General features: G+C 41.6%; 1 protein-coding gene and 1 long non-coding RNA gene across 5 annotated transcripts in view; one reads left to right on the top strand and one right to left on the bottom strand.

Annotated features, from left to right (window-relative positions):
- Positions 1-23,754, bottom strand: part of LOC144368277 (uncharacterized) — an 81,077-nt gene extending 57,323 nt beyond the window's left edge. Inside the window, exons 1-2 of one of the 4 annotated variants that reach the window (XR_013428082.1) lie at positions 22,859-23,754; positions 4,493-4,596 (exon numbers count right to left, since the gene is read on the bottom strand). This is a non-coding gene — a long non-coding RNA (uncharacterized LOC144368277). The remainder of the gene's footprint in view (positions 1-4,492; positions 4,597-22,858) is intronic. The other 3 variants (XR_013428079.1, XR_013428080.1, XR_013428081.1) reach the window with 3 other exon arrangements.
- A 1,874-nt stretch (positions 23,755-25,628) lies between these two features.
- Positions 25,629-27,328, top strand: part of Atp1a1 (ATPase Na+/K+ transporting subunit alpha 1) — a 29,266-nt gene continuing 27,566 nt past the window's right edge. The window contains exon 1 of the mRNA XM_005334918.4: positions 25,629-25,928. Within this exon, the coding sequence (XP_005334975.1) occupies positions 25,917-25,928 (12 nt within the window). The 5' untranslated portion in view covers positions 25,629-25,916. The remainder of the gene's footprint in view (positions 25,929-27,328) is intronic.

A 27,328-nucleotide genomic window follows, 5' to 3' on the forward strand; every position in this document is an offset into this window, starting at 1 on the left:
TCATTTCAGGCTCTTTGTCATATCCCCAAAGGTTTAAAAAAAGAGTTTTGTTTTTCACATATGTCAGGTCCTTTAAATAGTTCTTTGAAATAAAAGTTTGATTGGGATAGAATTAAAGCAGGCTGTCTGGATTTCTTTTTTCATCTTATCTCCCATGTTTGAAGTTAGAGCCTCTTAAATTTAAACTTATCTTCAGTTCAACCAGTCTAAAAGGCCTTGGGGCTATTCTTGTCCTAGAGTCTTAAAGAGAAGCAGGACAGAGGCAGAGAATAGGCTGTTCTCGGAGCTCTTCAAACACAAATGAAAAGTTGCAACAATAGTAGAGTCCCCCAAAAAGTCCAGAAGCTTCCAAATCCATGGTAAGAAGGGGATGCTAAACTGGGAGTCGGGGCTGCATTATTGCTTCCATGGGCGCTGGGCACCTGGGTCTCTATGAGCCCTTTTTCCATAAAAAGAAAGATAAAATATTAAAAAATGATACTTTAGGACTAGCTGGTATAAAGACAAATATAATCCAGCTGGATTCATTTATACACACACACACACACACACACACACACACACACACACGAGTTATATATATAATTATGATATATACTCATGTATATATATATAGTTATGCTATACTTATATTTTACTGATTTTAAAAGAGATTAAAATATTTTTTTGTCTCCTGGACGAAGTGTAGGCCCAAGCCACTGTTCCCACAGTGCCCAGTGACTAAGTGGCCCTGTTGAGAGCAGGTCAACACATGGCGACTGCTGCTAAGGCTGGGTGCTCAGCTGCATGCCTGGGGCTGTGTGGTAGGAAAAGATGTCAGTGCTGCCTGCCCTCAAAGGCTTCCAGCCTAACTGGAGAGAAAAACAAATTTGATGGCCCCCTTCACCCAACCATAGAAACTCCAGTTGGCAATCACTAAGGAAGCCCTTAAGACCCCTTTCTGGCCTGTTTGTATTTCCATGTAAATAAATAATACATTTGCTTTAAAAGCAAAACTTATGGAGGAAAGTCCAGAGAGATGAGAAGTGACACTAGACGGTGTGGTGATAGATTGGTGGGAATGGGCTTCCCCCTCCGGTGGAATGGGCTGGCTGAGAAATAAAAGTTAAGAGAAATAAAACATCAAAAAAAAAAAACACAGAACACAGAGAGTATGTCACAAGGGGGTAAAATTGCTACGTGTGCAGTCGAGGGGAGAAATAAAGAATGTCCCCGTACTTCTGCCCCTTTCAACGTTTTATCCTCTCAAATTACTCGACACAGTTTCACTCTATAGGTTCTTAATCAAGAAAACGACAATCCTTAATGCTAGGCACTGCAATAGACCTAATCAATTCACAGCAAACAATTCTAGATTAATTCTAAGCACTGCAAACACACTTAATCGTGACAGGCTCATGACAGACATTCCCGCTGCTAAGTTCAAAAGTCTTAAAGCCTTAGGCTTTGAGTCCAGCAGATGCACACTCACTCAGGCCGCAGTGACCAGGTCCGGAACCAAGGCAGGCTTTTCCAGGTGTGGAGTGGACGGCTGGTTGAGGAGAGGGTCCTAGGGAGAAGTTGTGGCTCTCACCAGGGTCCAGAGGAGGCGGTAGAGTGTGAGAGCTGAGAGGATCGCACAGAGGATCAGGGAAGAATGACAAGTGATGGGATGTCAGGTCCTCATCGGGCTCTCCAGCTCGAGGGCATCCTTGTTTGGGTTGGCTGAATCTCTGTTCATTTGCTCTATTATTTATACTAAACTTTGGTTTTTTTTTTCACCCCCCTTTCAATCCTTATCAGCTACCACCGATTTCTAAGTGACATCATTTACCCTGGGGTCAGAAACATCTGGTCTGGTGGTCTCCACCCTGATCTTCTCCCCTTTTCCTCTTATCAGGTGAGGACAGCCTGCCAGGGGCCTGAGGCCACACTGGAGGGCTCTGTGGGTGTGCCTGGGGAGACTGCAGGTTTGTTGCAAACTGGAGTTTTTTTAAATGGAGTTGCTTAGGCTCAGGCCTAAGGCCATCCTCACAGTGTCGTTTCAAAAGTGGGGTAGGACGCGCAAGTTGATCAGCCCGATAGAGCTTCTGGACCAGACGGAGTTCACACCTGCTTAATTCATATCGGGAAACGTCAAAGAGATTTTATAGAATGTTCTTTTCCAAAAAAAGGTTAAAGGTGGGCAGTTGGGTTCCTAACGGGTTAGGCCCATCTCCGGAGCTATGAAGGGGGAGCCTCCTAGCAGAGTGTAGGGAAAGGTCACGCGCACTGGGCAATCTATTGCCCTGGGAGAGCCATGCCTATCTCTCTCTGGCTTTTATGCTGAGAGAAGATTCTCATGAATTTCACATAGGGCTTCCCTCCGTGGAGCCCAGTGGGAGGTCACCGGGGGCATGCCCTCAAAAGAGATTGTGGAACCCCAACAGTCCTCTCTCCCTCTGCTCCTTGTTCAAGATAGGATCCCTTGCTTGCTTCCAACCTGTGCCCTTGTCATTGCCATCCACCAGACACCATAAGGTGATGTGGTCAAGAAGCAGCCCTCAGGAAACCTATGTCACTGGGACTCACGGAGCCTCCAAAACTTTGACCTAAATCAACCTAAGTGAGCTGCCTCCGGTGACATAAAGCCAATTAATACAGCCGAAGACTAGGATGCTGTAGCAAATACTGACATCCCAAGGCTCCTTATGTAAACACCTGCAACTCCCTGGGTTTTTCCAGCTTCAATAATAGGCTTAGCCTAGATATAAGACAAGCAGGGATTTTCAGAGAGTTAATGCCCCAGAAGCCATCCTCAACCGTGATGGATAGGGAGTTAACACATAAATAACCCAGCTTCCTTATTCTTCATGCGGAATAACTCTGAGGCAGAGTCTATGAAATCTTACAGAATTTCCCTGTGATATTGGCCTTCTATGGTCCTGGGAGAGATCGTAGTCATCCTGGCTATACCTTCTTTGAATGAGAGTCTTCTTTAGAAGAAGGGACTATGTAGCTAGCTCCAAGACCACGGGCATCTTAATGGAAGGACTGACATTTCTTCACTTTCCTTTGTCCAGTACTGGGAATTGAACTTGGGGCCTCACACGAGCTAGGCAAAGGCTCTATCATTGAGCTACTTCCTCAGCCAATTTGACTCTATGGTAAGACAGGGTCTTGCTCAATTGCCATCTGGCCTTAAATTTGTAGTCCTTCTGCCTCCGCCTCCTGAGTAACTGGGATCACAAACATGCATCACCAGGCCCAGCTAAGGCTAACATTCTTGATAGATGATTATCAACTTTGTTATAATTCAGATTAGCCCACTGATGTGGGTTAACGAGGTGATAAGGTAGAGTGTGGTTGGAGGAGGTGGGTCACTGGAAGTGTGACTTTGGGGTTTATATTTTGTCCCTGGTGAGTGGAGCTCTCTCTCTCTGCTTCCTGATTCCCATGTCCTGAGCCGCTTTTATCCTCCACAACCTTCTGCCACGAGATTCTGCCTCGTCTTAGGCTCAGAGCAATGGAGTCAGTTGTCTATGACTGAGAACCTCTGAAATTGTGAGCACCAAATAGACTTTTCCTCTTTTAAAATCGTTCTTATCAAGCCTTTTGGTCACAACAACCAAAAAAAGCTAAAACATGTCTTTCTGATGGATTTATCTTTTTTTTTTCATCTTAAAATGTCCTTCTTTAATCACAGAGAAAATTCAAAAATACTTAGATATGAACCAAACTGAAAATATAGCATTCCAAAACTTTCAGGGGCATAGCAAAACCAGTGCCAAGGAAAATATATGTAGCTGTAAAAGCTTACAAGGAAAAACAAGAAATATCTTAAATCAGCAACCTGACTTTAAAAATTTAAGGAAATAAGCAAACAAACAAAACCCAAAATCTAGCAGAAAAAAGAAAATGGAAATAATTAAGATTAGAGCAGAAAACAACAAAATAAACTCTAGAAAAAACTAGAGGCAAAAATTATGAAAATGAAAATTGTTTCTCTAAAAGGGTCAACAAATAAACAAACCCTTAATTAAGTGAACCAAGAAAAAAGAGAGATGCAGCCAGGCACAGTGGCACGTACCTATAATCCCAGCATCTGGGGAGGCTGAGGCAGGAGGATCTCGAGTTCAAAGCCAGCCTCAGCAAAAGCAAGGTGCTAAGCAACTCAGTGAGACCCTGTCTCTAAATAAACTACAAAATAGGGCTGGGGATGTGGCTCAGTGGTTGAGTGGCCCTGAGTTCAATCCCCAGTACCACCCCTACCACCACCACAAAAAGAAAGAAAAAAGAGAGATACTACAATTACTAAGTCAAAAAATGAAAATAGGGAAATCACTACCAATTCTACAGAAACAAAAAGAGTTAAAAGAAAGTACTACAAGTAAATGTGTTCTAACAAATTGGTTAACCTTGATGAAATGGACAAATTCCAAAAAACAAAATCAATTGTCTCAGATCATGTATGCCTCTATAACCAAATATCTGAGACTGGGAATTTATGAAGTACAGAAATTTAATTCCTCACCATTCTGGAGACTGGAAAGTCCAACATGAAGGCAATAGCAGGTGATGTCCATGTCTCCTGGGAGCACTGGTCCTCTACTTCTGTGAGGTCACCATGAGCAACGTCTTCATATGGTGGAAGTTACAAAAGGACAAAAAGGGAATGAACACTGAGTTCTCACATGGCAAAAGAGATAAGTGGAAGAAAGGGAAAAACTCTCTCTTTCAAGCTCTTTTATAAGATACTGACCCCACCCCAGAGGCATAGCCCTCATGACCTGATCATCTCCTAAATTCCTCTCTGATCCATTGAGTATTTAAGTTTTAGGGAGGACACAAACACTTAAGGATAGTACCTACCAAGACTACATCCCAAAAAAAGAGCCAGTCAGCACAGATCTACTACTAGTAAGGACGTACAATTCATACTCAAAATTTTTCCAAAGAAAAGCCCTGGGCTGCATGGTGAATGCTATCAAACATTTAAAGAACTAGTACCAATCCTCAAACTCCCCCAAGAAATGGAAGAAGAAAGGCTATTTCTTGAACTCATTCTTATGAGGCCATCATTACCCTGTTATGAAAACCTGAGAGACACTATAAGAAAACTGTAGACCAATGTCCCTGATGAATATTGATGCAAAAACTCTCAATAAAACTGAATTCACTGGGTTATTTGGTTTTTGATGTTTAGCTTTTTGAGTTCTTTATATACCCTAGAGATTAGTGCTCTAGCTGATGGGTGAGGGGTAAAAATTTGCTCCCAAGATATAGGCTCTCTATTCACCTCTCAGATTGTTTCTTTTGCTGAGAAGAAACTTTTTAGTTTGAGTCTACCTCATTTATTGATTCTTGATTTTAATTCTTGTGCTATAGGAGTCTTATTAAGGAAGTTGGGACCTAATCCCACATGATGGAGATTAGGGCCTACTTTTTCTTCTATTAGACACAGGATCTCTGGTTTCATTCCTAGGACCTTGATCCACCTTGAATTGAGTTTTGTGCATGGTGAGACATAGGGGTTTAATTTAGAATAGTGAATTTAGAATAGATGAACTCTTGATAGGGCTGAGGGGTGGGAGGGGTAGGGAGGGTGCAGGGGTTTAGAAATGATGGTGGAATGCGATGAACATCATTATCCAAAGTACATGTACGAAGACACAAATTGGTGTGAATATACTTTGTATACAACCAGAGATATGAAAAATTGTGCTCTATATGTGTAATATGAATTGTAATGCATTCCACAGTCATATATAAATTAAAAAAGAAAAAAATGCAAAACAAAATAAACTTGTGATAAATTAAAAAGAACTGAATTCCTCTGCATATTAAAATCAGATTATATACCATGTCCAAGTGGGATTTATTTCTGGAATGCAAGGATGGTTCAGCATATGAAAACCAATCAATGTAATATACCACATTGGCAGAATGAAAGGGGGAAAGCACGCAATGATTTTAATTAGGGCAGAAAAAGCATTAAGCAAAATTCAACACCCTTTCATGAAAAAAATACTCAAAAACCTAGGAATTGGAGGAGAGGACCTGAACATAATAAAAACCATATATGAAAACCCTACTCAGTGAAAATCACATTCAATGAAAGACTGAAAGCTCTTCCTCTAAAATCAGGAACAAGACAAAGATATTCACTTTTTGCCAGTTCTTTTCAATATATTACTTAAAGTTCTACAATTGCTCTTCATGTTCCTAATTGCTCTTATAGTCAGAGCAGTTAGGTAAGGGAAAAACAATGAAAGGCATCCAAACTGAGAAGGAAGGAGTAAAATAATCTCTTTTCACAAATTACATGATCTCATACGTAGAAAACCCTAAACATGTAAATAATGTTAGAGGTAATGAGAAAATTCAACAAAGTAGCAAGATACAAAGTTAATGCACACAATAAATCCATTTGCCTTTCTGTACACAAACAATTAACATTATGAAAAGGAAATCACAAAACAATTCCATTTAAAATAACACCACAAAGAATAAAATAGTTATGATTCACTTAAGCAAGGAGATAAAAGACTGGTACAATGAAAACTACAAAACATGGCTTAAAATTTTAAAGTAGACATAAATAAATAAAAACACAGCCCATGTTCATGGATTGAAAGATATACTCTTAAAATGTCAATACTACCCAAAGCAATGTACGGATTTGGTGTAATTTCCATCAAAGTCCCGATGATTTTTTTTTTCAATATTGGAATTGAAACAAAGCATACAATGGGAGATGATGTGGCAGTTCCTCAAAAAGACTAAAAATAGAATTTCTGTATGATTCAGCAATTCCACCTCTGGAATTAAAAAATGGTTTTTAATTAAAAGAAATAAACCATTCCAGTGACCATTAGCTATTCTTTGAATGATATTGTTATGGTTTCTCAAGCTTATGAATGAGACAATAAAAGAAAGTTTAGAGGTGAAATGATTGGGTTATGAGAACCTTAACCCAATTAGTGAATTAATCCCCCAATAGGAATTAACTGAATTATAACTGTATGGACTGAGACCTCTGAATCCATGAGTCCCCAAAATAAACTTTTTCCCTCTGTTGTTTTGCCAGGTATTTTGGTCACAGCATTGAAACACCTGACTAAAACACATGGTTTTAGATTTTTTTATTATCCTGGACTTCCTCCTCTGCATGACTTAAAGATGTTGGAATCACTGTAAATCAGTATTAAGTAATTAATCTAAAGCTACTCCATTGCTAACTTCTCTACATAAATTATCTAAATGACCCTTAATAGAAACTGGGAGATAAGTGTGTAAATGAGGAGACCAAGGCACAAGGAAATTAAAGAACTTGATGGGATTTGGACAATGCATGCCCAAATGATGTGATTCAGGAGCCTCCTTTTTTAGTCGTCTCTTAAAACCATGACTCCTATTTCACTAAGTTCAAGCAAAATCTGATTTAATAATGTAATAGAAAACAAAATTGCATGAATGGTAATGTGCAAAATTATTTTTCTCCAATTATCTGTGTCTCTTTCTGCCTGAATGTATTTCCCAAGGGCTGATCCTTCTTATTTATGGTGGTGGGTTTGGAGGACTTTGTTTTATGTTTTCTTTACCTTTTTGTGGGGTCTTCTCCTAACTTTTTATGTTGTTTGGATTTTTATGATGAATATGTATTATATTTGTTTTTTTCCTTCCAATGGCTTTATCAAGGTATAATTTATATACCATAAACTTCACTCAAGTGTATGCTTCAGTGAATTTCAGTGTATTCACAGAAATTTGCAATTATCACTACAATCTAATTTTAGGAGTAGAATAACTTAGTCATATGGTCTGTACTAATCTTTTTTAAAAAAACTGCTAGACTGTTTTTTCAAAGGGATTGCACCATTTTATATTTCCAATCAGCAATGTGTCAACATTTCTCCACATTCTTACCAATACCTGTTTATGTCCTTTTTTATTATAGTTACTCTAGTGGGTGTAATTGTGGCTTTGATTTGCATTTCTAATGACTAATGACACTGAGAATCTTTTGACATGTTTATTGGCTATTGGTATATCTTTTTTTCAAAATATATTATTTTTATAACAATCAAATGATTAATTTTTTAAAAGATTTTTTTTTACATTGATCATTGGGCATAATCACCCAGATGACATCTGCCCAGCACAGAGTACAATATGTCAGGTTGCCTGTGACATGCACTTGCCTATCTGCGAAGGCAGCCAGGACTTTGGGCCAACTGTCTCCGTAGACACATTACACCATTGATTCAAATGAAGCCTGTGGTCCACTCAATACCGCAGATCCTGTTCACACCGACTATTGTGAAGCTGGTTTCTCTCACTCTTTTTTAGACAAGTGATTTTATTGAAACTAAACACTGAAATTTATATTTATCCCTGTTGAATTTTATCCGGTCAGTTTAAATCCAATATTGTCCCCTATAAAAATAATATTTTATTTCAATTCTATCATCTCACTTTATCTATCTGGCAATTAAAAAATCCCTTATCTGGGGTTGTAAAAATATCCAAAAAGGTGGATTTCTGATGATTACATTTTCTGAATCAAATTCCTACTTTTCCATAAGCAACACAAGGATTCAATTATGAGAAATAATTTTGTTAGAAGTAAACTTAGCTGGATACAATGACACATGTGCATAATCTCAGGTACTGTGGCAGGAAGATCACAAGTTTGAGGCCAATCAGGGCAACTTAGCCAGGCCTTGTCTCAAAATGAAAAGTGAAAGGGTCTAGAGATGTAGCTCCAAGGCAGAGTGCTTGCCTAACACATGTGAAACCCCAGTAATGGGCAAAATTTTTATATTAAAAGCAACCATAAAGGGGCTGGGATGTAGCTTAAGCTCAGTGGGTGGAGCTCTAGCCTAGCTTGTGAAAGGCCCTGGGTTTGATCCTAAGCAACCTCCCCCCCAAAAAAAAGAAAGAAAGAAAAAAAAATATGACAGACTTATGAAACTCTATATTTTTATTTTTCATGATTATCATAGGGACATGTCTTTGCTTTATGAGAAGCTTCTAAATGAGCTTTGTTAAAAATGGCCATTTTTAACAGAGACTGAAAGAGATATAAAGTACATAAAATATATTTTAAAAGAAAGTATATAAAATGTCACTGATATGCAGATAGGTCCGATGTAGGGTTTTCTTTCACATTTTGATTCTAATTTCATTCTCAGTGGAAACTTTTTCTTGAAATTCTGGGTGGCTTTTCACCATTAGGTACTACATTGCGTCACCCATTCATATCCGACTTCCTCCTCAAGACCAGTCCAATCCTTCCCCTTCTCTAAGCTCCTCAGCAGATCCCTCTTATGTGTGAAACCCTCTCTGTTTCGTTTTCTCCAATTGCCTTCCATCCTCAATTCTCACTTCCCTCCCTTCTCTAGTCCAAGCCTAGAGCATTTAATCTTTCTAGTCCAACTTGCCTGTGTTCGTCTAGGTAAACAGGCATCCATTAGAAAGTGTTTAGATGTCTGTGTTTTAAAATATGTAAATAATATTAGGCTGTATGTTATTAGATTTCCTACTTTAATGGGCCAATGTTATATTTTTGAGAGATATTCAGGTGTAATATGTAAATCTAATTTGGTATCTATCTGCTGCATGCTATTCTATTAAATGCACACCAAAGTACTTACTTACATGCTTCAAGGTGCACAGTCATCCTGAAAAACCTTTTTATGAGCATCCTTGTAAATTTCCTACATTTACACTGTTCTCTTTGCTGGTCAGAGATAAATACCCATAAAGAGAAATTTGCAGATTTGACTTACAGTTTCTTTGAGGCATGAAGAAGAAAATTGCTAAGTTATAGGCTCATGTATGCATAATTTCTATAAAAATTGCGATGTTGCTCCCCAGAAGAGCAGTAGTGTTTTACCCTCCCATAGTAGTAGTGCCAAGACTTTGTTTCAACTTATTCTCCCTGGCACTTGGTGTTGTGTGACTTCATGGCTTTGCCAATCTGACGGAGGTGAAACACCATCTCAACAGTGCTTTACCAGCTCCTTTGTGACAACTGGTCAAGTTGAACATCTGTCTCCTCATATGATTATGGGAACTGCCTGTACATGTCCATTGTCCTTTTTTTTTTTCAATTATTTTTCTGTCTTTGTATTGCTGACTGGCATTAATCCCCCGTGCATAGTGGCTGTTAAAATCTTAAAGGTTCAGACATTGCAAATATCTTCCAGACTGACACCAATCACTTGCCACTGTTAACCTTGTCTAGGATGTCTCATATCCAACTGTGACTTTCATTTTTTATTATTGTGAAATTAATCCATTTACCTTTTGACAGCAGAAGCTTAGGGCTTTATTTAATAATTCCCTTACCACCAAAAGACAGACAGATATTCCCTACCTTATCCTCTGCTAGTTTTATAGTTTTCTTTTCACACTTTGTCATTAATCCATTTTGATTTTTTAATGGGTTAAGATAGGGATTCCACTGTATTTTCTGTATATAATAAGACTTTTCTCCACAGTATTTTCTACTTTGTCTATCCATTTGCTCCAGACTTGTTGAGTTATTCCTACCATATACTTGCTTTTCATAAATGTATAGTTTGTTTTGGGGACTTTCCATTCTTTTCATTGGTTTACCTGCTTGTTCTGCACCTAAACTTTGCAACTGCATATTTTTCTCAAATGTGTCATTCTCTAGTAGAGTGATCCCATCCTTATGTTCTTTTTTAGTTACTTAAGATTCTTGACTCTTTCATATAAAAGTTAAAATCAGTTTATTATAATTCTAGCAATTCTTGCTGATTTTCATTGGGATTATAATGATATGACATCAGAGCAATGCTAAATTGTTTCAGATATTTATTGAGGCCTTTCATTTTTCCTTTAATAAAACAACAGAGAAGATTTTTTTTCAATAAAGTTCTGATACATTCTTTATCAATATAATATCAGATACCTTGTTGCTTTTGAAAATTACATATAAATTAAAAAACATGCACATCTTGTATAACCATGTGTTTTATAAATTAATATTACATTTTCTAACATGGTCTTATAAATTAATATTTCATTTTCTATTTGTACTCCTGTGGTCTCTTTAGAGTTGCATTTGAAGAGAGGGAACCCACACCTCAGGGATTTACCCTATCGTATGCAACCATATTTAATACCTATATCCAGTCAATATCTTTATACTTATGCTTCATTTGTGACCAGTGGCCATCTTATGGTTTGGATCTGGAATGTTCCCCAAATTCTCATGGGTTGAGGCATGAGGTGGGGCTTTAAAATGATTGGATCATGGGGGGCTCTCAATTCATTCATCATTGGATTAATCCATTTGGTGGATTAATAATTTGAATGGACTACTAAAAAGCAGTGGTAACCGTAAGCAAGTAGGGCAAGATTAGAGGAAGCAGAGAGCAGTGGTTGTGCCCTTGGGAACTCTAGTTGCCCCCAGCCATTTCTTCTGTTTCTTTCTCTGTCTCCACACTCCCCCTCTATCCTGGCTATCAAGAGCTGAGCGGCCTTCCCCCGCTGTGCCCTTCTGCCATGATTTTCCTCCTTACCTCAGGCCCAAAGGAATGGCACCAACCAACCATGAACTGAAACCTCCAAAACTTCAGACCAAAATAAATCTCTCCTCCTCTGAGTTGTTCTCGTCAGGTATTTGAGTTACAGAAAAAAACAAACAAACAAACAAACAAAACCGACCCACACAGGCTCCAGAGAGATCAGCATCTTCACTGAGATAGCTACTTGCACATTATGTCTTACATTACTTTCCTTGAGATGTAGCTCTGTGCTACGTGCGCACAGACAGAAACAGAGAGCTGCTGTCTGCAGGGCCCTTGCTACACTGGAATCTGAAGACGTGAGTGTAGTCCTTGCTCTACTTCTGACTTTGAACCAGTCCATAATCCCTCTGAGTACCACCTTACCCTTCATGAACATTGACTAAGAAGTTGTCACAACAATTCAAAGAGGAAATAAATGTGTCTTGCACAGAATTTGGCATGTGGAGCCAATGCCTGCTATTGCAAGCTAAAGGTAATGAAGACTTAAATCAGCAATGGCAAGAAAGGATCAAAGACAGAAAAGGATTATGAGCTTCAAAACCTCTTTCCAATGATTGATAATTATTACCAAATTTACTCCAGCCAAGATCATTAGAGATAACTATGTCTCCACATATCACGTGCATTCATCAGTCACCGCTGAAAGGAGAGGCCCCGCAACTTGAAGACTGTCACTGGCCCTGGGCTTCCTGAAGCAGCCCAAGGAACATTTTTTCTGGGAATCTGTTCTTTTGGGTGAAGGAGGAAGCTACTGTGGGTGGTGAGATACTCTTCCTCTGCAAAGGGATAATTTCAGCAGAATCCCAAATAGTACAATCAAGTTAGCTGTATTGAAATGCAAATTTTGTGCATATTAAAAAGTAGCTTTAAATCAGCCCCTCCTGATCTTAGGGGGATACATTCCAAGACCCTCAGAGAATGCTTGAAGCACAGATAGTATTGAAATATATATATTTGTTTTTACCTATATATGCATATTTACAATAAAGCTTAATTTGTAAATTAGGAATAGTAAGATAATCATAATAACTAATAATAAATGCAACAATAACAACAATAGACTATAATAAAAGTTATTAAAAATTTACGAATTGTTTATTTTGCATTTAATATTTTTGCACTGCAATTGACCACAGGAGACTGAAATCTCAGAAAGTCAACCCTCAGATGATGGGGGTGCTGCTGTGGTTGAAACAAGTAAGACTCCGTCTTATTTCCAACTACAATGGAGATACTAGAATGAAAGATGATTTCACAGTGAGGATGGATTTGAAAGAGGCAGGATCCCATACTCATTCTGTAGAAACCCCTATAAACCTTTCCCAGGGATCTCTAGCTAAAAGGAGAGAGGGAATCATTGAAATTGTGATGAGGAGTATAGCAGGAAGAGAAGGAGCAGGGAAAATTTGAAGAATGGGCGCTCAATACCTATGTGGGAAGAAGACTCAAGCTCAAAGACTGGGCACCTCTGCCAAAGCAGCCCTCCCCGGGGAACATGGGAAGTATGAAAGAGGTTTAGATAGGGCAAAGGGGAGGGAGAAGAAGAGAGCGGGCATGGGGCAGGAAAGATGGCGAAACGAGATGGACATCATTATCCCAGGTACAAGTGTGAAGACACAAATGGTGTGATTCTGCTTTGCGTATAACCAGAGAAATGAAAAATTCTGCTCTAATAGGAATGCATTCTCCTGTCATGTATAACAAATCAGAACAAATTAATTAATTAATTAATCAATCAATTAATTAATTTTAAATGAAAGGGGAAAAAAGCAGCCTTCCTGACCTTCCTAGCAAAAATAGTATCCCCTACCCCAGGTCACTCCGTCCTACCACCCTGCTTTAGGTCCCCTTTGAGCTACTCATTGTCTTGCTTGTTTGTCTCTTGGTTATTTTTCATGTCATTCACTAGGCTGGAAACATTAGGTTGAAAACTCCATAGAAACAGGGATGTGATCCATCTTGTTCATGTAGCTTGATCAGTGCCAGAAGGAATGGACACTCGACAAATGTCACTTGAATGAATGAAGAGAGTCCAGGTCTAACAGAAATGGTGCAGTAGATGGGCATGGTGGCACGCGCCGGTCATCCCAGAAGCTCTGGAAGCTGAGGCAGGAGAATCACAGGTTCAAAAGCCAGCCTCAGCAACAGTGAGGCGCTAAGCAACTCAGTGAGACCCTGTCTCTAAATAAAATACAAAATAGGGCTGAGGATGTGGCTCAGTGGTTGAGTGTCCCTGAGTTCAGTTCAATCCCCAGTAACCCACCCACCAAAAAGAAAAAGAAATAGTGTAGTAACTATTTCTTGTTTCCTCACGTCACATGAGGGCACTAATGGACCTTAGTGGTAGAAGGAAAATGAGGATGGAAAGTTGCCATAAAGCAATTTGGTGGAACAAGCAACTTCTCGGGTAAGTGCCACCCCAAGGAGCACTCTTGAGCCTGTCTGCCAGCAATAAGAAAGAGGAACACACATTGTCCCTGTTCTGACTTAACCCCTGTGTCCCCTGTGGATCTATACATTCCTGGTTTATCTTGAGATAATTGTCAGGGAGTAATACAAGATATAGAGCCCGTGGCGATGACCTTGAATGAATGAGTAATCCAGCAAGTTACAAAGTTCTTAAAAGAAAGTTTGAGGTGATCTCATTCTCCTGAGCTTCTCTATTCTCTGATCATGGCACACAGTGGGTGGTGTCATAGGGGAATGATTTGGGTAAAGAAATAATCAATTATTCTGGTTTTCTTTGTTCGTACCCCTCTCACTTTATTTTTTGAGAGAAAGAATAATGGAATGGGATTGGAAAGGTGGCAGACCTCTAATGAAATCACTTTTTTTTATAAACAAAATGATAACACTAGAACCATAAGGCAAACCAGTAGGGGGTGTTAAAGATGAAATTCCCACTCAGAAGTCAATGGAAATGTAGTTACAGGCAATTATTGTGTGTTCTCTGTTTCCCTTGTAAGCGAATTGACCTTTAAAAATAAAATTGCTCTTGATTGTTTTTAAAATCTCATTATCTGTGCTTCAGAGATTGTTTCCAACTGTTGCCCATATATTTTTTAAAATCTCCAAATGTCCTGTCGTAAATCACAGTAAGTAAGGTTTCTTGGATTATTAACTTCCCCATGTATTTTAAATATTCATATTATATATTTCACAATGAACAGACACATGATAGTATCTAAAAATTAAATACTATACAGTCATGAAGTAGTATATTTAAAGAACATTTTGTGACATGCAGAAAAAATTCCTTATATAACCTTATGTATAAAAACAGGATATAAAACTTCACATTGAGAAGGCTCTTCATTTGTGTTTCATTACATTTAAAATAATGATTATGGGATGATGAGTGCAAATATAGGTGAGTTTTATTTCCTACTTTATGTCCTATAACAGTTTCTTTTTTCTTTTTTTTTTATTTGTAGACAGACACAATACCTTTACCTTATTCGTTTATTTTCATGTGGTGCCGTGGAACGAACCTAGCACCCTACGCATGCTGAGCCACAACCCCAGTCCCTGTAACAGTTTCTTTGTAATTCCTGAATCCTCTTTAACAAATATCACTCTTAAAATCAGAGGAAAATTTACCAAAAAAAAAAAAAAAAAAAACACTATCAGCTATCTGTTCAATGCAATTTAATTTGTCTTTAAGGTATCTTTTTGAGGTAGACAGGGAAATTGATTTTACTCTTGTATTTTAAGGTCAAAATAATGAGATCATGCCTATAATCACATAGCTCATGGCAAAGAATTGGAATCTGAAAGGGAAACCAACCTCTTAGATTGACGGGGCCTCTTCCCCACCCCAGTTAGGAGTCCCTGTGAGCCACGCACAGAGCTGATCTCTGCCCTGGTGACTGGCTCTCCAGCACTGACTTCCTCTTTGCACTGCTGTATCTGGAGGAGGCCCAGAACCTGAGTCTGAGGCTCCCCTCCCCTAGTCAGTTCTCTAACCTTCTGCCTAGGGAAGCTGAGAATCTCAAAATGTATCTCTGGTTTTCACAATTTTCAAATAATTGAATCCATCCAGCTGAGATCATTTCAGGTACAAATGCTATTCTTGCAAAGGGCACCAGTAACATGTTTCTGAATTGGTTAGAAGCCCAACTTTAGAATCAGCATGCCCAAGTCCCCTGGATCACTTCTTGAGAACAAGGACTATATCCATTCGTTTCCAGATTCCTAAACCAATTCTCAGAACAAAGACTTATGTTTGTCACGGAGTCTTCATCAACAGCCATTAACTTACTAGTCATCAGCCTTAGGACAATTGAGGCTACTAGTTCAAATCCAGAATTGGTCCACAGTGTATGCAAAAAGCAACCTATCACTACCAGGTGAAACGATTTGTTCATCAAATGAGGGATCTCTAAATTTCCATTTAGAGAATCAAAAAAAAAAAAATCTTGTAACTTACTTGAAAGTGGCTGTTTTAATGTTTTTTTTTCCAAATGACAAATGACAACCATTTATTTCTTTTGGTCCTTGCTCTTGACAAACAAACAAAAATGTTGGTTACCTGGTTTCATACATAGAAATTTGACTTTAATTCGTACCAACAGGAACCCAGGCATCGGTATTCTTTGAAAAATCTCTTTTGACAATTCTAATGCTCTGCTAGGTTTGAGAACTACTGATTTAAACTGTGAATCTTTGCCTCTATGTCATATTTAGTATCTGTGACTTATCCGATGCCAAGTCTTTGGTCAAGAATGCAACATCCAATTATAACACAGATCCCACGGGTAAGATCGTTTTAGGATTTTCCATGTGCCTTCCAGAAATGTACTACAGTGAGAATCAAGTATTGTTGGATATTTTATATTTTTCCAATATCCAAATACCCACAAAAGAAGTATATACCATAAACCTATTTTTCTAGATGTTCACAGAGGCTATTGGAACAACACCCTCAGAAAAATCACAATACAGGTCTTCTACAAAAACCAAACCTTTTGCTCTCCATGGGATTCTATGAGAAGGATCCTTTAAAAAGCAAATGAGGCTAACACAGGAATCGCTGATACCTGTGTTGGAAAAGGAAGTTTTGCCGGTAAGCCTACAACAGCCCTTGTCCCCAGGATACTAGGACATACCGGTCCCTCCAGCCTCCCTGCATCCCTGACCAGGAACTGAATCTAGAATCGATACTCTGCCTCCACCTGCCCATGACCCCAGCTCTATTCCAAAGCATAAGGACCTATTTTTCTGATTTCCTGCACACTAAGTATGGATTACAGTGTGAGAAGATGAAGTCCTATCTGTTCAGAGCTCAGAGAAGAAAACATTTTGCATAAAGGCAGAGATGTGGTTAGCCAGATGCTGCAGCAGAGAGAGAAACAGGAGTAGGCAAAGGAACAGGGAGACTTGAGACACTGTCCATTTGGCAAGAACGAGGAGAGTCAATAGACAATAATATCCCATGGGCTTAGAAAGTGATTGATTCTAGATCAATATCAAAAGAGCCTTATTGGACAGAAATTTGTTTTGAGAAGGAAATTCATGAACTTGAATGCTTGAAAACAGGATACTGTGGATAAAATAATATGGCATCTTTTCAAATTTGAGCAAGTGCCCCTTTATTGGATTAAGAAAAGAGATCATGAGGCAGAGGGAACATAAGGGAGCCTTCTGGGAGATGGTACTGGCCACGTGAGGCTCTCTGGCTACATCTGACTCCTTACTTTCTGCTTCCTGCATGTGTTAAGCTGGATATAAAATATCCAGCTCCATATCCAGGCCCTGTCTAAACTACTGCCCTCTACCTTCTCTTCAGGATTCTCTTCCTATTGCCTCCTCTTGTTCTCCCTGGCTCTGGTTGGATAGCCTTGAAGTAGAACTGAGTGATGTCATCCAATAGCCTAAGGAGATGTGATGTGGGGGCCAGGGGACTGTCCTTGGAGAGAAAAGAGTCTTCCCAGAAAAGTAGTGAGGAGTCATCCTGAGTCCAGAAATCCTGCAAAATATTTTTAACTTAATTTCACCTTCACCTTAATTTCTCTGGTTGAAAAAAGAAAGATGCTTCCTTGAATTCTCGCATATTGAAAACAGTAGCACGAGCGTGTGTGTGTGCGCGCGCGCGCGCCTTTAAAATGCAGCCGCATTTTAAATGAGTAAAGTGAGGTTTTTAAGATGGGCTTATATAAGAATCCAGGGTATCATGGAAAATTATTATATTTAAGAGAACCGATCCTTTAAATTACATGTTTTGGATTTACTCCCTCCCCCTTTTTAAGAAGCAAAACATTTTGGTTCTTGAAGTTGACTCTTTGTAGTTGCCCTAAAGCTAAGAAAACATGGTGCAGTGGAAAAAGAAGGAGCTGTGGCTCTTGATTTGACATTAAGCAGCAGCTCTGTGACTCTAGAAAGCACTTGTACCCTCTCAGCCTCAATCCAATCCTGTAAGAAGAGGTTGGGCCAGGTTATTTCTGTTGCAGAATTCTTACTTCATAAGCTCAGTGCCCTTTCTAAAACCCAAAGTGCCCGTAAGCTAGAGTTTTATCCAAAGCTCAGCTTCCCTCCTAATTCAAGAATCAAATGCCGTCTGCATAAATCTCCTAATTGCACTCAGTTCTATTGTAGACATTTCAGATATGTAAGAAATGGACTCAAGAGAAGCACAAGAACTTGCTCAAGACCACCCAAGTTCAAAGCAGGTCTGTTTCTTGCTTTATCGTGTCCTAAGCAATAGGGCATCAGCTCTGACATCAGCTCTGTGAAGGTAAGTGAAAGATGCACTTAGCCCAGACAGATCTAGCTGGAGAGCTATTTGCAGAGCTCCCGACTCCTGTTCTCTTGGTACAGTGTAAGTCTGAGGTGACTGAAACCCTCACATGCTGTTTATGCTGTACAAACATGCCTCCCATTGGGGAGCCGGAGTGACTGACAGTACCAATAGCAGCAGAGAACAGGAGGGCCTGATATTTCCGCCATTATTTGAGTAACTGGAAACAGCCTCCTGCATCCTCGAAGAGAGCAAGGTGATTTAAGTCACACATATTTCTGTGACATGGATGTCTAAACAGGAAGCCAAAGAGAATTGGCCTTTCAGATTTTATGTTTTTTAAGACATATGGCTAGAAATGAACAAGACCAACAATTCCTGCTGTAATTCTCAGTTTCTGCAGCCTGAGAAATCCAGCATGCATGGAGGTAACCTGATACAAAGTAGCTTTCACTACTTAGAAATTAAGGTTTCTCCACTGCTCATGGAATGCGAGCCTGTGTTTAGAAGTCAATGCAGGACCTTAGCTGACACTTCCATACCTGCCAAGAGCCACTGATGTGAACCAGGTGGCCTGCTTCAAGCAGAATTCAATTACCCAGATGGCAACTGTTTCTTAATTCAAAACTTTAACAGCACTTTTTTTCCATTATGAAAAATGAGAGAGAGAGAGAGAGAGAGAGAAGAGAAGAGAATACATTGAGTTTGAGCACTTCTGGTTTATGAGATTACAGCCATGGGAGGAAAGCATGTCCCTGGCCTCCCCCAGCTCTCTGCAGCTCCGGTCCCAAGCACAATGCCTGCTTGGATGCCTGTCTTATTCCTGGAACAGAAGTGACGGGCCTGAAATTCAGCCTCCTCTTGGGTCTGTTCTTCGGAAGCTAGAATAACTCTCCCTCTCTAATTAGCGATTGCATTAGCAGATGGTATCTTTTTTTTTTTTTTAAGTGAAAAGGAAAAATGAGAAAAGGTTTTAAAGGTTTTAAATTGCATTTGGAAACAATGCTTTCTTTTTCCTGGGAAGGTTCAGCATCAGCCCCTGAACTGCAGATCCTGGGTTTTCAAGACTTCTTATTCTGCAGGTGAAAAATCTCTCAGCTGGACTCTAGCTGCCATGTTGCAGCTTCTCTCCTATGGTTTGGTATTCACAGGACCAGTTCAGACAGGTGGAGTGTTCAATGACCTCTACCTCCCAACTGGGTAGACCCAGCTGGCTATGTTTCAGTAGACAGATTTCTTTGTTGGACAGGAGATTGCTAGGGAAAGAGGAGAGCCAGCATAAAGTAGATTCTGTTCTCACTCCTCCTCTAGACTGATTTTTGTGGATGCCTTCATTCTCGCTTGGCCTTTGTGTTTTCCAGGCTTAGGAGGGATTTAGAATCAAGACAAGATCATTCCTTACTTTTTCTGAACAGTTACTACCTGGTAGACAATGTTGATCCTGATAGCAGCATGGTGGTGCAGTTACTACATAGTTTTTATAAATAAAAAGTTTCATGTAGGTAAGGAAAATGGTACGATTTGAAGAAGGTATTTGTTTGGGGGATACTGTTATTTGACCAACAGTTTTGGATCCACCCACTACCACCAGTATCACTATCATCTTCTACCATTGCCTTCATCACCACTACCATCATCACCATCACCGACTCCACCAGGACCTCTACCACCATGTTCATAATCAGGTGTCAAATGTCAAGTTGGCAGGGACTTGTCAAAAAAGCAAAAAGCTGAGACTTGTTGGCACACAGACATCTTTAACATGAGCTATTTGGACAATTGAAGCTAAATTATTCATTAATTTGGCCTCTTCCTCCTTTTTCTTTATCCTCCATAATTCTAATCTTTATAGATGAGATCCATTGCCAAGTGGCTTAAAAAATTTCTTTAGATAGTGGAATTGCATTAAGCTCTGGTCTCCGAGAGAAGCAGAAGCAAAAAAAAAAAAAAAAAAAAAAAAAAGCCCTTGGTCTATTTGGAATTATGTTTAGAAAAACAAAACACAGGGAACCCAGATAAAATCCCTGAATCTTTCCAAAAAATTGAACAATCTTTCAGGATTAGGGAATTGTATGTTAACCGATGGTTAAAATTATGTTTCAATTACAGTTTCTCATCATATCCAGCTATTTGAAAGCCTCCGTTTAGGGAAAAGTAGGGGATAATGTGGATAATAATGGGAATTAAGGCATGCTGCATTTAGGTCACACACACACAAAAGAGAGAGAGAGAGAGAGAGAGAGAGAGAGAGAGAGAGAGAGGAAAATAAATTGAGAATGCTGTCACAAAAATATTCAGGAAGATATAGATGTCTTGAGATTCTGGATTCTATAATATGATCAGAAGAGCTTTGATAAATGGGCTGGTTGTGGAGTCCTATCCTAGCATTCTGGTGCTATCAAAGAAATCCTTCCAAAGCACAAATCTGATCATGCCACAACCCTGCTTAAAACCCTGCTATGAGGCCCTATGGCCTACCTGATAAAGCTGAAGTCCTTCTAGGGCTTCTGGGTCCCCCCACAGACAGTTCTCTGCTCATCTTTTGAACCCTGCGGCTCTCCCTCTCTCAACATAAGCTTGAGCCATTTTGAACTGCTGACCAGTCCTCCAACAGACTGTTTATGTTCCAAAACGTTTGCCCATGTACCGTGTCTGACAGTGTCCCTTGGCTCCTCACAAACACCACACAGCCACTTAGTGACTTCCCATCCATCTTTCCAGGTCCAGAAGGGAAGCTTTCTGATTCCAGGCAAAACTGGCCCCTTCCTCCTTCACATCTCTGAGATAACCATTTTAAGGACAGCTCCTCTCCCTGTGCTACTAACATCTCATTGTATGACTTTCTTTTATGTCCGATTGGGAGTAGAGAGTAGAGAGTACATCTTAGTACATCTTTATACACCAGCACCCAGCACAGGGCTAGGCTCAAAGTAGATACCAAATAATGGTTCCTCCATTTCCCCCCTCCCCTTGAATCAACTCTTAATTTTGTTAAATAGATAAGAATACCAGAGTTATGGGTTAGAGAAGGTTCTTTATGAGAGGGAGAGAAAGGGGTTTATTTGTAAGAGTTCCTATGTGGAGGTCATCCATCACTAAAATGGCAGCATCTTGAGTAAAACATAAGCTGTTAAAAATGAATTGAGCTGATTACTATTTTTGTACCTGACCTACTTTTTTGGTTACTTCTACGGCTGTTACAAAAGCCTCCAGAATTTTATAAATGAAACAAACCACTTTTTGATGGCCTCATATTCACTTCTGTTAAGGTACTTCTTTACTGAGAAGAAAATCTGCACATTCTCTGATACCCCTCTTTAGTGCAAAAGCATTTATTGGCAGAGTATTTCTCTCAATAGGACCAACTTCCACAGAACATTCTCTATTGTTTTCCCATAGAGGAGTTTAAGGCCAAGAATAGCAAATCCATCCACCCTTGTGATGGCAACTTATTTCCTTAGTGCCCATCTTCCAAAACAGGCAGAGTTGAATGACAGTCACCTCCTGCCATTTCTCTGTTTCCAGCGTGCCCGTACTGGTTTGTAAGCATGCTCCAAACCACCTCCTTGGATGGATGAAGTTAGAACTCTGGTAGGAGGACAATTTTTCACTTCAGACCTCTTCTTTGTTGTTATTTGATTTTTGTTTGTATTGCCCCCATAGTTGATGATTTGTAGAAAACAATTAGTTTTCAAATGCCAGAATATCATAACATTTTATAATGTTTTGAGTTGAAATGAGGAAAAAAGTGAGGTGTGTGTGTGTGTGTGTGTCCATGTCTGGGGCAAAAGTGCTACGAGACAGAATCCTATCTTAATTTTAGAATCCAATGTAAAACACCTGGGAAACAACTAAAGAATCCTTTATTGTTGTTTATTTATAAGAACTGTTCTTCATAAGAGCACTATAAGTAACAGTCATGTCAAGAGGATACTGAGTAAAAGTAATAAAATGTAATTCCATTCTGATTGATAGCATCTAGAAGGTATGACAGTTTTCAAGTAAATGCTGACACTTAAAATTTCCAGAGGCAACATTTACAGTCTTCTACAACCTTTAGCAGTAGAAAATACATTGGAAAGAATATTAAAGAGCTTTCAAAAGGAATAGAGAAGAAAATAGGGTTTGGGAGGAAAGTTAATGGGAGTCAGAATTATTTAACTGGCAGACCATAATAAAGGTCAGCAACGTGCCCAGAACTATGCTTTGAAAGCAGGAGGAAATAGATTTGCTTCTGAACAGGAGAAGGGAAATAAATTTGCACAGGACAGGTAGAAATGGGCTAGGAAGAACTTGGGAGATGATGTGCAGAGCTGACTGTAGGGCAGGGAGAGTGGTTTTCTGGGGGAAACTGGGAAATGGGTAAATACCTGCTGATTGTTTTCATGCTTAACTATAGGGCAAGCTAGGCAAAACAAAACAACAACAACAATAACACACAAAAAAACCCCTTGTCATTCCAGATTCCTAGCTCATTGATTTCCTCCCTTTTTTTTTTTCCTTCCTATGGAAAATGCTAAACTTGGGGTGGGCTCCAACTCATATTCTAAAGTCCTTAATTGCAATGATGTGTTTATTCAATTCAGCAAGTACTTACCCAAAGTGCTAACATTCTTGGCTCAAAATACCGACTTGCATCATATTTTTCACACATCTGCTGACTCTATTCACAATGACTGGGTCAACCCTCCTTGGTTGTGATCAAATCCTCCTTAAAGCTATCCAGGCTTGGCAGCCTTGAGGTCTATAAATGCTGAGTCTCTGGGCCAATCTGTTTAATTGTGCTCCAAGCTAGGAGCTTAAAAAGAGCTGATAGGATAAGAAGCACATAGAATAGAGAAACATTACTTCCCCTGCCCCCTCTCTCTTCTAGAACCCATGTTTGTCCCTTGCACTGTCTGGGAGTTAGAAAAGGTACCTGGAAGTCCTGCCACTATGCTTGGAATATCCAATGTTAGTCACTCCCTGAGTCTGTTTCTTCATCATGAAATAAAGACAGGGTTACATTTTGAATCTCTAAGGTTTTATTCAGAAACCTTTCCTAAGACTAGAAAAGAAGACTTTTCCAAGAAATTGACTTTTCTACCTTTGGCCATTTAAGTTCAAAAGTGTCACTTTGACATCTGAGGATTCTGCACCTCAGTCTCGGCCATGCCTTCCCTTTTCTGGGCCCCATAGACATGACAAGGGATCCGTATTCTAACCAGGTAGGGTTCTTTCCATCACTCTTTCCCATGGAACACTGGTACTATGCTCACAGACCCACCTTTAGAAGAAGTCAGATGCTTCCCATTTTGCAATTTGGAGACAAATCTTCTTCAATAACAAGTGGCCTCACAAAGGCCCCTGCGCCTCTAGTCTCCCACTCTTTGCCTTGCTGACTTGGGAGAATTCAAGGACATATGAAAAACTACTATATGAAGCCAAAATCAAAATCCAGAATTTAGTTACCATTCCTTCTATTTTCACCCTTTCTGTACCTAAGAACCCAACTATAGATCTTTGTGGTCCTCCTGAGAAGACTTGAGCAACCTGCATCTACCAAAAAAAAAAAAAAAAAAAAAAAAAAAAGCTCTAGTAGAAAGGGAAATACTTTGGTTTACAAAGGTTGTTTTGTTAAATGAATGAGTGGTAATTTTACTTATGGAGGGAGAGTAAGGCATCAGCTGGCAGGAGAAAGTTACATTGTTCAGACTTGTGCTTTCTACATTTTGTTGTTGCTGCATTCAGACCAGGGCCCAAGGGGTAATTAATCTTAAACAAGCTTAGAGATCTTTAGCAAGTAAAAGCCTGCTACAGAATAGCAGTAAAGGGGGGCTGTGAGGCATAGAAATGAGGATTTTTTTTTAGAGCTTTGATAACATTGTAGCCTTTTATTAAATTAACAGGATGGGGAACTCTGTTCTGAATTTGGGGACTCTTCCTCCAGCATCCCTGACTTGAATTTTGTTTACAATTCTGCCTTCCTGGGAGTGATTAAATCAAGTCTGTAGGACACAAAAGCCCTTAACCATGTATCTTTGGACAAGAGGAAGGGGACTCTTACCAGCAAAGTTTCTTTTATAAAGGGATGAGAATTTTACTAAGAATGTAAGGATAACACAGTTGCTAGTTTTTTTTCGCTTTTCCTTCCCCATTTTTTTCAAGCTTCATATTCTTGTTTGGTCATGTTGAATTAATTCTTGAAGTTGATAAGAGTTGCTTTAACTTGCTTAGTAAGTTAATATTTTCCTTGTTTTTCATAGAAATTTCCCAGAGATATGGAGTGACTTTCTCCTGTGAATCCTGTGGTTCCCCAGTGTACTTGACTTCCTGACAACTATTGATAATAGACTTTTTTTTTTTTTTTCTGTGTCAGAGAACTTCAGCCACTGTGGCCTCTGTTATGAAGCACTCAAGGTTGGGGGTGGAGTGTGGTCTGAGCCCCTCGCTGATATCCCGAAGGTGGACAAAACGAAGAAGCAGATAAGACTTCAAACACCTCCCCTTTGCGCCACCCTTTCTTGCTAAAGATACACATTTTGGGGGGGGGGTGTCAGGTTTTTCTTCCCTAAAAAGAGAATTCCCCCAAATCGACAACTAGGTGTCATTTGCACAGTGGTGTGAATGAATTCACTGGATGACCTTCGGATGGTCACTTGGGGGTCTTGAATGGAGTGAGACGGGTGAGTTGTGGTGAGGGGTGGTGTGCTCAAGTCCTCTGGCGAGGCCAGCTCAAACTCATTTTCTGATGGTGGAGTAAGAAGTGAATACGAGGACCCCCAAGTCAGCAGCGGAGGCATCCGAAGAAAAGGCACTTAGAACCTAGGGATGCCATCCGCAGACGGGCGTGGGTCCTGGGTTAAGCAGAGGCAAAGTGCCTCAGACATACGCCATCGAGACATCCGAGACCCCTGGTGCATCCCTTAGGCCCAGACGGACGCTCTGGAAAAGCAATTCCCTACTACGCTTTGGTGCCTAGTCTCTGGCAACCAGGAGGAACAACCAGGGGAGCCCAGTACCGAGACTTTACCGCATCCATTGCGAAACCTCCGTGCCCTACGCAGCAGACGGGTCACGCTGGGGCCGCGTCACGGAAGGAAGGGCGCGGAGTACCATGGACTCTAAGTCTTTGCTGCCCAGTGGGGAAGCGCTCCCCACCACCCTCCCGGGACTCGGGCACGCGCACCCGTACCCGGGGCCCCGGCGCCCTCCTGCCTGGAGCCGGGACTGGCCGCAGCCAGCGCGGTCCCGGCCCGGGGGGTGGGACTTGGGGCGGGGGCGGAGCCAGCCCCGAGGCCGGTGTCAGGTTGCTCCGGTAACGGTGACGTGTGAGGCGTGGGCGGGGCCAGCACGCAGGTTGCATATTTTAGGAAGTGAGGAGGAGGCGCGGGCTTGAGCTGCGGCGGGGTCTGGGGCGCAGAGCAGCGGCGGGAGGAGGCGGACACGTGGCAGCAGCAGCGGTAGCAGCCCCGGCGGCGGCGGCAGCAACAGCGGCGGCGGCGGCGGCATCGACCCGAGCCGCCTGCCGCCCTCCCTCCCTCCCGCCCCGCGGCAGCCCTAGCTCCCTCCTCTAGGCTCCCCCGGCCCCGCTCGCTCGGCCGGGAGCTGCTCTCTTCTTTTTCTCTCTATTCTTCAGCGACCGGACCGGGCGCCAGGCACCGAGCATCGCCACCATGGGGAAGGGGGTGAGTGTCCGGTGACCCCGGGGAGGGGCGCGGGGAGCCCTGGAGGGGAAGACAAGGAAGTCTGGAGGGCCACCGCAGCCAGCGGGAGGCCGCGGAGGAGGAAGCGGCGCGGCGCGGCGCGGCTTAAAAGACGACGCACTTTGGAAATGGAGGCAGCCGCAGGGCGGTGCGCAGACCGCGGGCAGAGGCTGCGGGCCTCCGAGACCGTGCGCGCGGTGGCGGGGGAGGTTCTGGGGACCGCGCTCGGGAAGTGGCGCCAGGAGGAGGGCCCGAGATAGCGGGGCCGCCCCGGGACGGAGCGGGCCGCCGGTGGCATCCCCGAGCCCGGCTCCCCCCGCCCCGGCCGCCCTCACCTCGCGTCTCTCCTCTTCCTTTTTCCCTCCTCCCTCCGTGCCCGGAGGAAAGGCGCGCCCCTCCCCTTCCCCTGGGGCGCTCCGCCGGGGCCCCCTCCCCGGCTGCCGTTCCCGCCGAGGCCCGGCGCCGGCGGGGGCAGCCTCCGGGTCGAGGCTCCTTCTTCTGGAAGCGCTGGGGCTTAGCCAGCTCCCCGCAGAGGCGGCCGCCCTCCCCCCAAAGGAAAAAACTGGCTTCCCCTTACTGCGGAGCCAGTCGGGCGTGCTGGTGCCAGAAAGGGTGTGTCTTCACCGCCCTAAGATGGCCTTTAAGGTATACTTTTGAGAGCTTTATTGGGCCACTTTCCATAACAGGATGCGCCCGAGGTAATCCGAGTTGCCTTGACGGTGGGGAGAGGTGTGCGGATTTATTCGAGGGATGGGCCTTGAAGAAGGAAGGCAGACTAACCAACCAGGGCCTCTGGGTACAATGAACCCGAAAAAAAAAAAAAAAAAGACTTGGGTAGCACACGGGGGCAGGAATGACTTGCGGGTTTCCAGCACCCAAGAGGCATCTATCTGGAGGGCAGGAGAATGAGTAGCACCCAGCGCGAACAACATCGCTTTCTCACATTTCTGGAACCCTCTGTAGCCACTCCAGAACACGGAATTAAGGACCCCAAAAGAGCTCAAGTCCAATGGAGAAAAATTTACACAAAATGACCCTAAAAATTGTCCGTGGAATGAAAAAGCACTGAGTCATGAGACTCAGGTGGGAGAGAATCCACTCCTTTCTCTCCAGGGCTTAGCGCCTAACACGCCCCATAGATCTTTCCTGGTTCTAAGGCTCCTGGATGTGGACAGAGAGATGGGTGCAGAGGGAGGGCCCATTCGTCAGTGACTTTAAATGGATTTTGAAGAAGGTAATTGAAAGGCTTGGGCCTGGGAGGGGGAGTGGGATCCAGTGGGAATGCATACCATGTGTTGTTTTTAGAAGCATAAAATGTGGAGGTCTGGTCCTGGTCAGGTAGCATCCGAGCAAAGAGCTGAATGCCTGCCCTCTTTTCCCCC

The sequence above is a fragment of the Ictidomys tridecemlineatus genome, chromosome 11 (genome assembly GCF_052094955.1).
Source record: "Ictidomys tridecemlineatus isolate mIctTri1 chromosome 11, mIctTri1.hap1, whole genome shotgun sequence".
Classification (NCBI taxonomy): Eukaryota; Metazoa; Chordata; class Mammalia; order Rodentia; family Sciuridae; genus Ictidomys; species Ictidomys tridecemlineatus.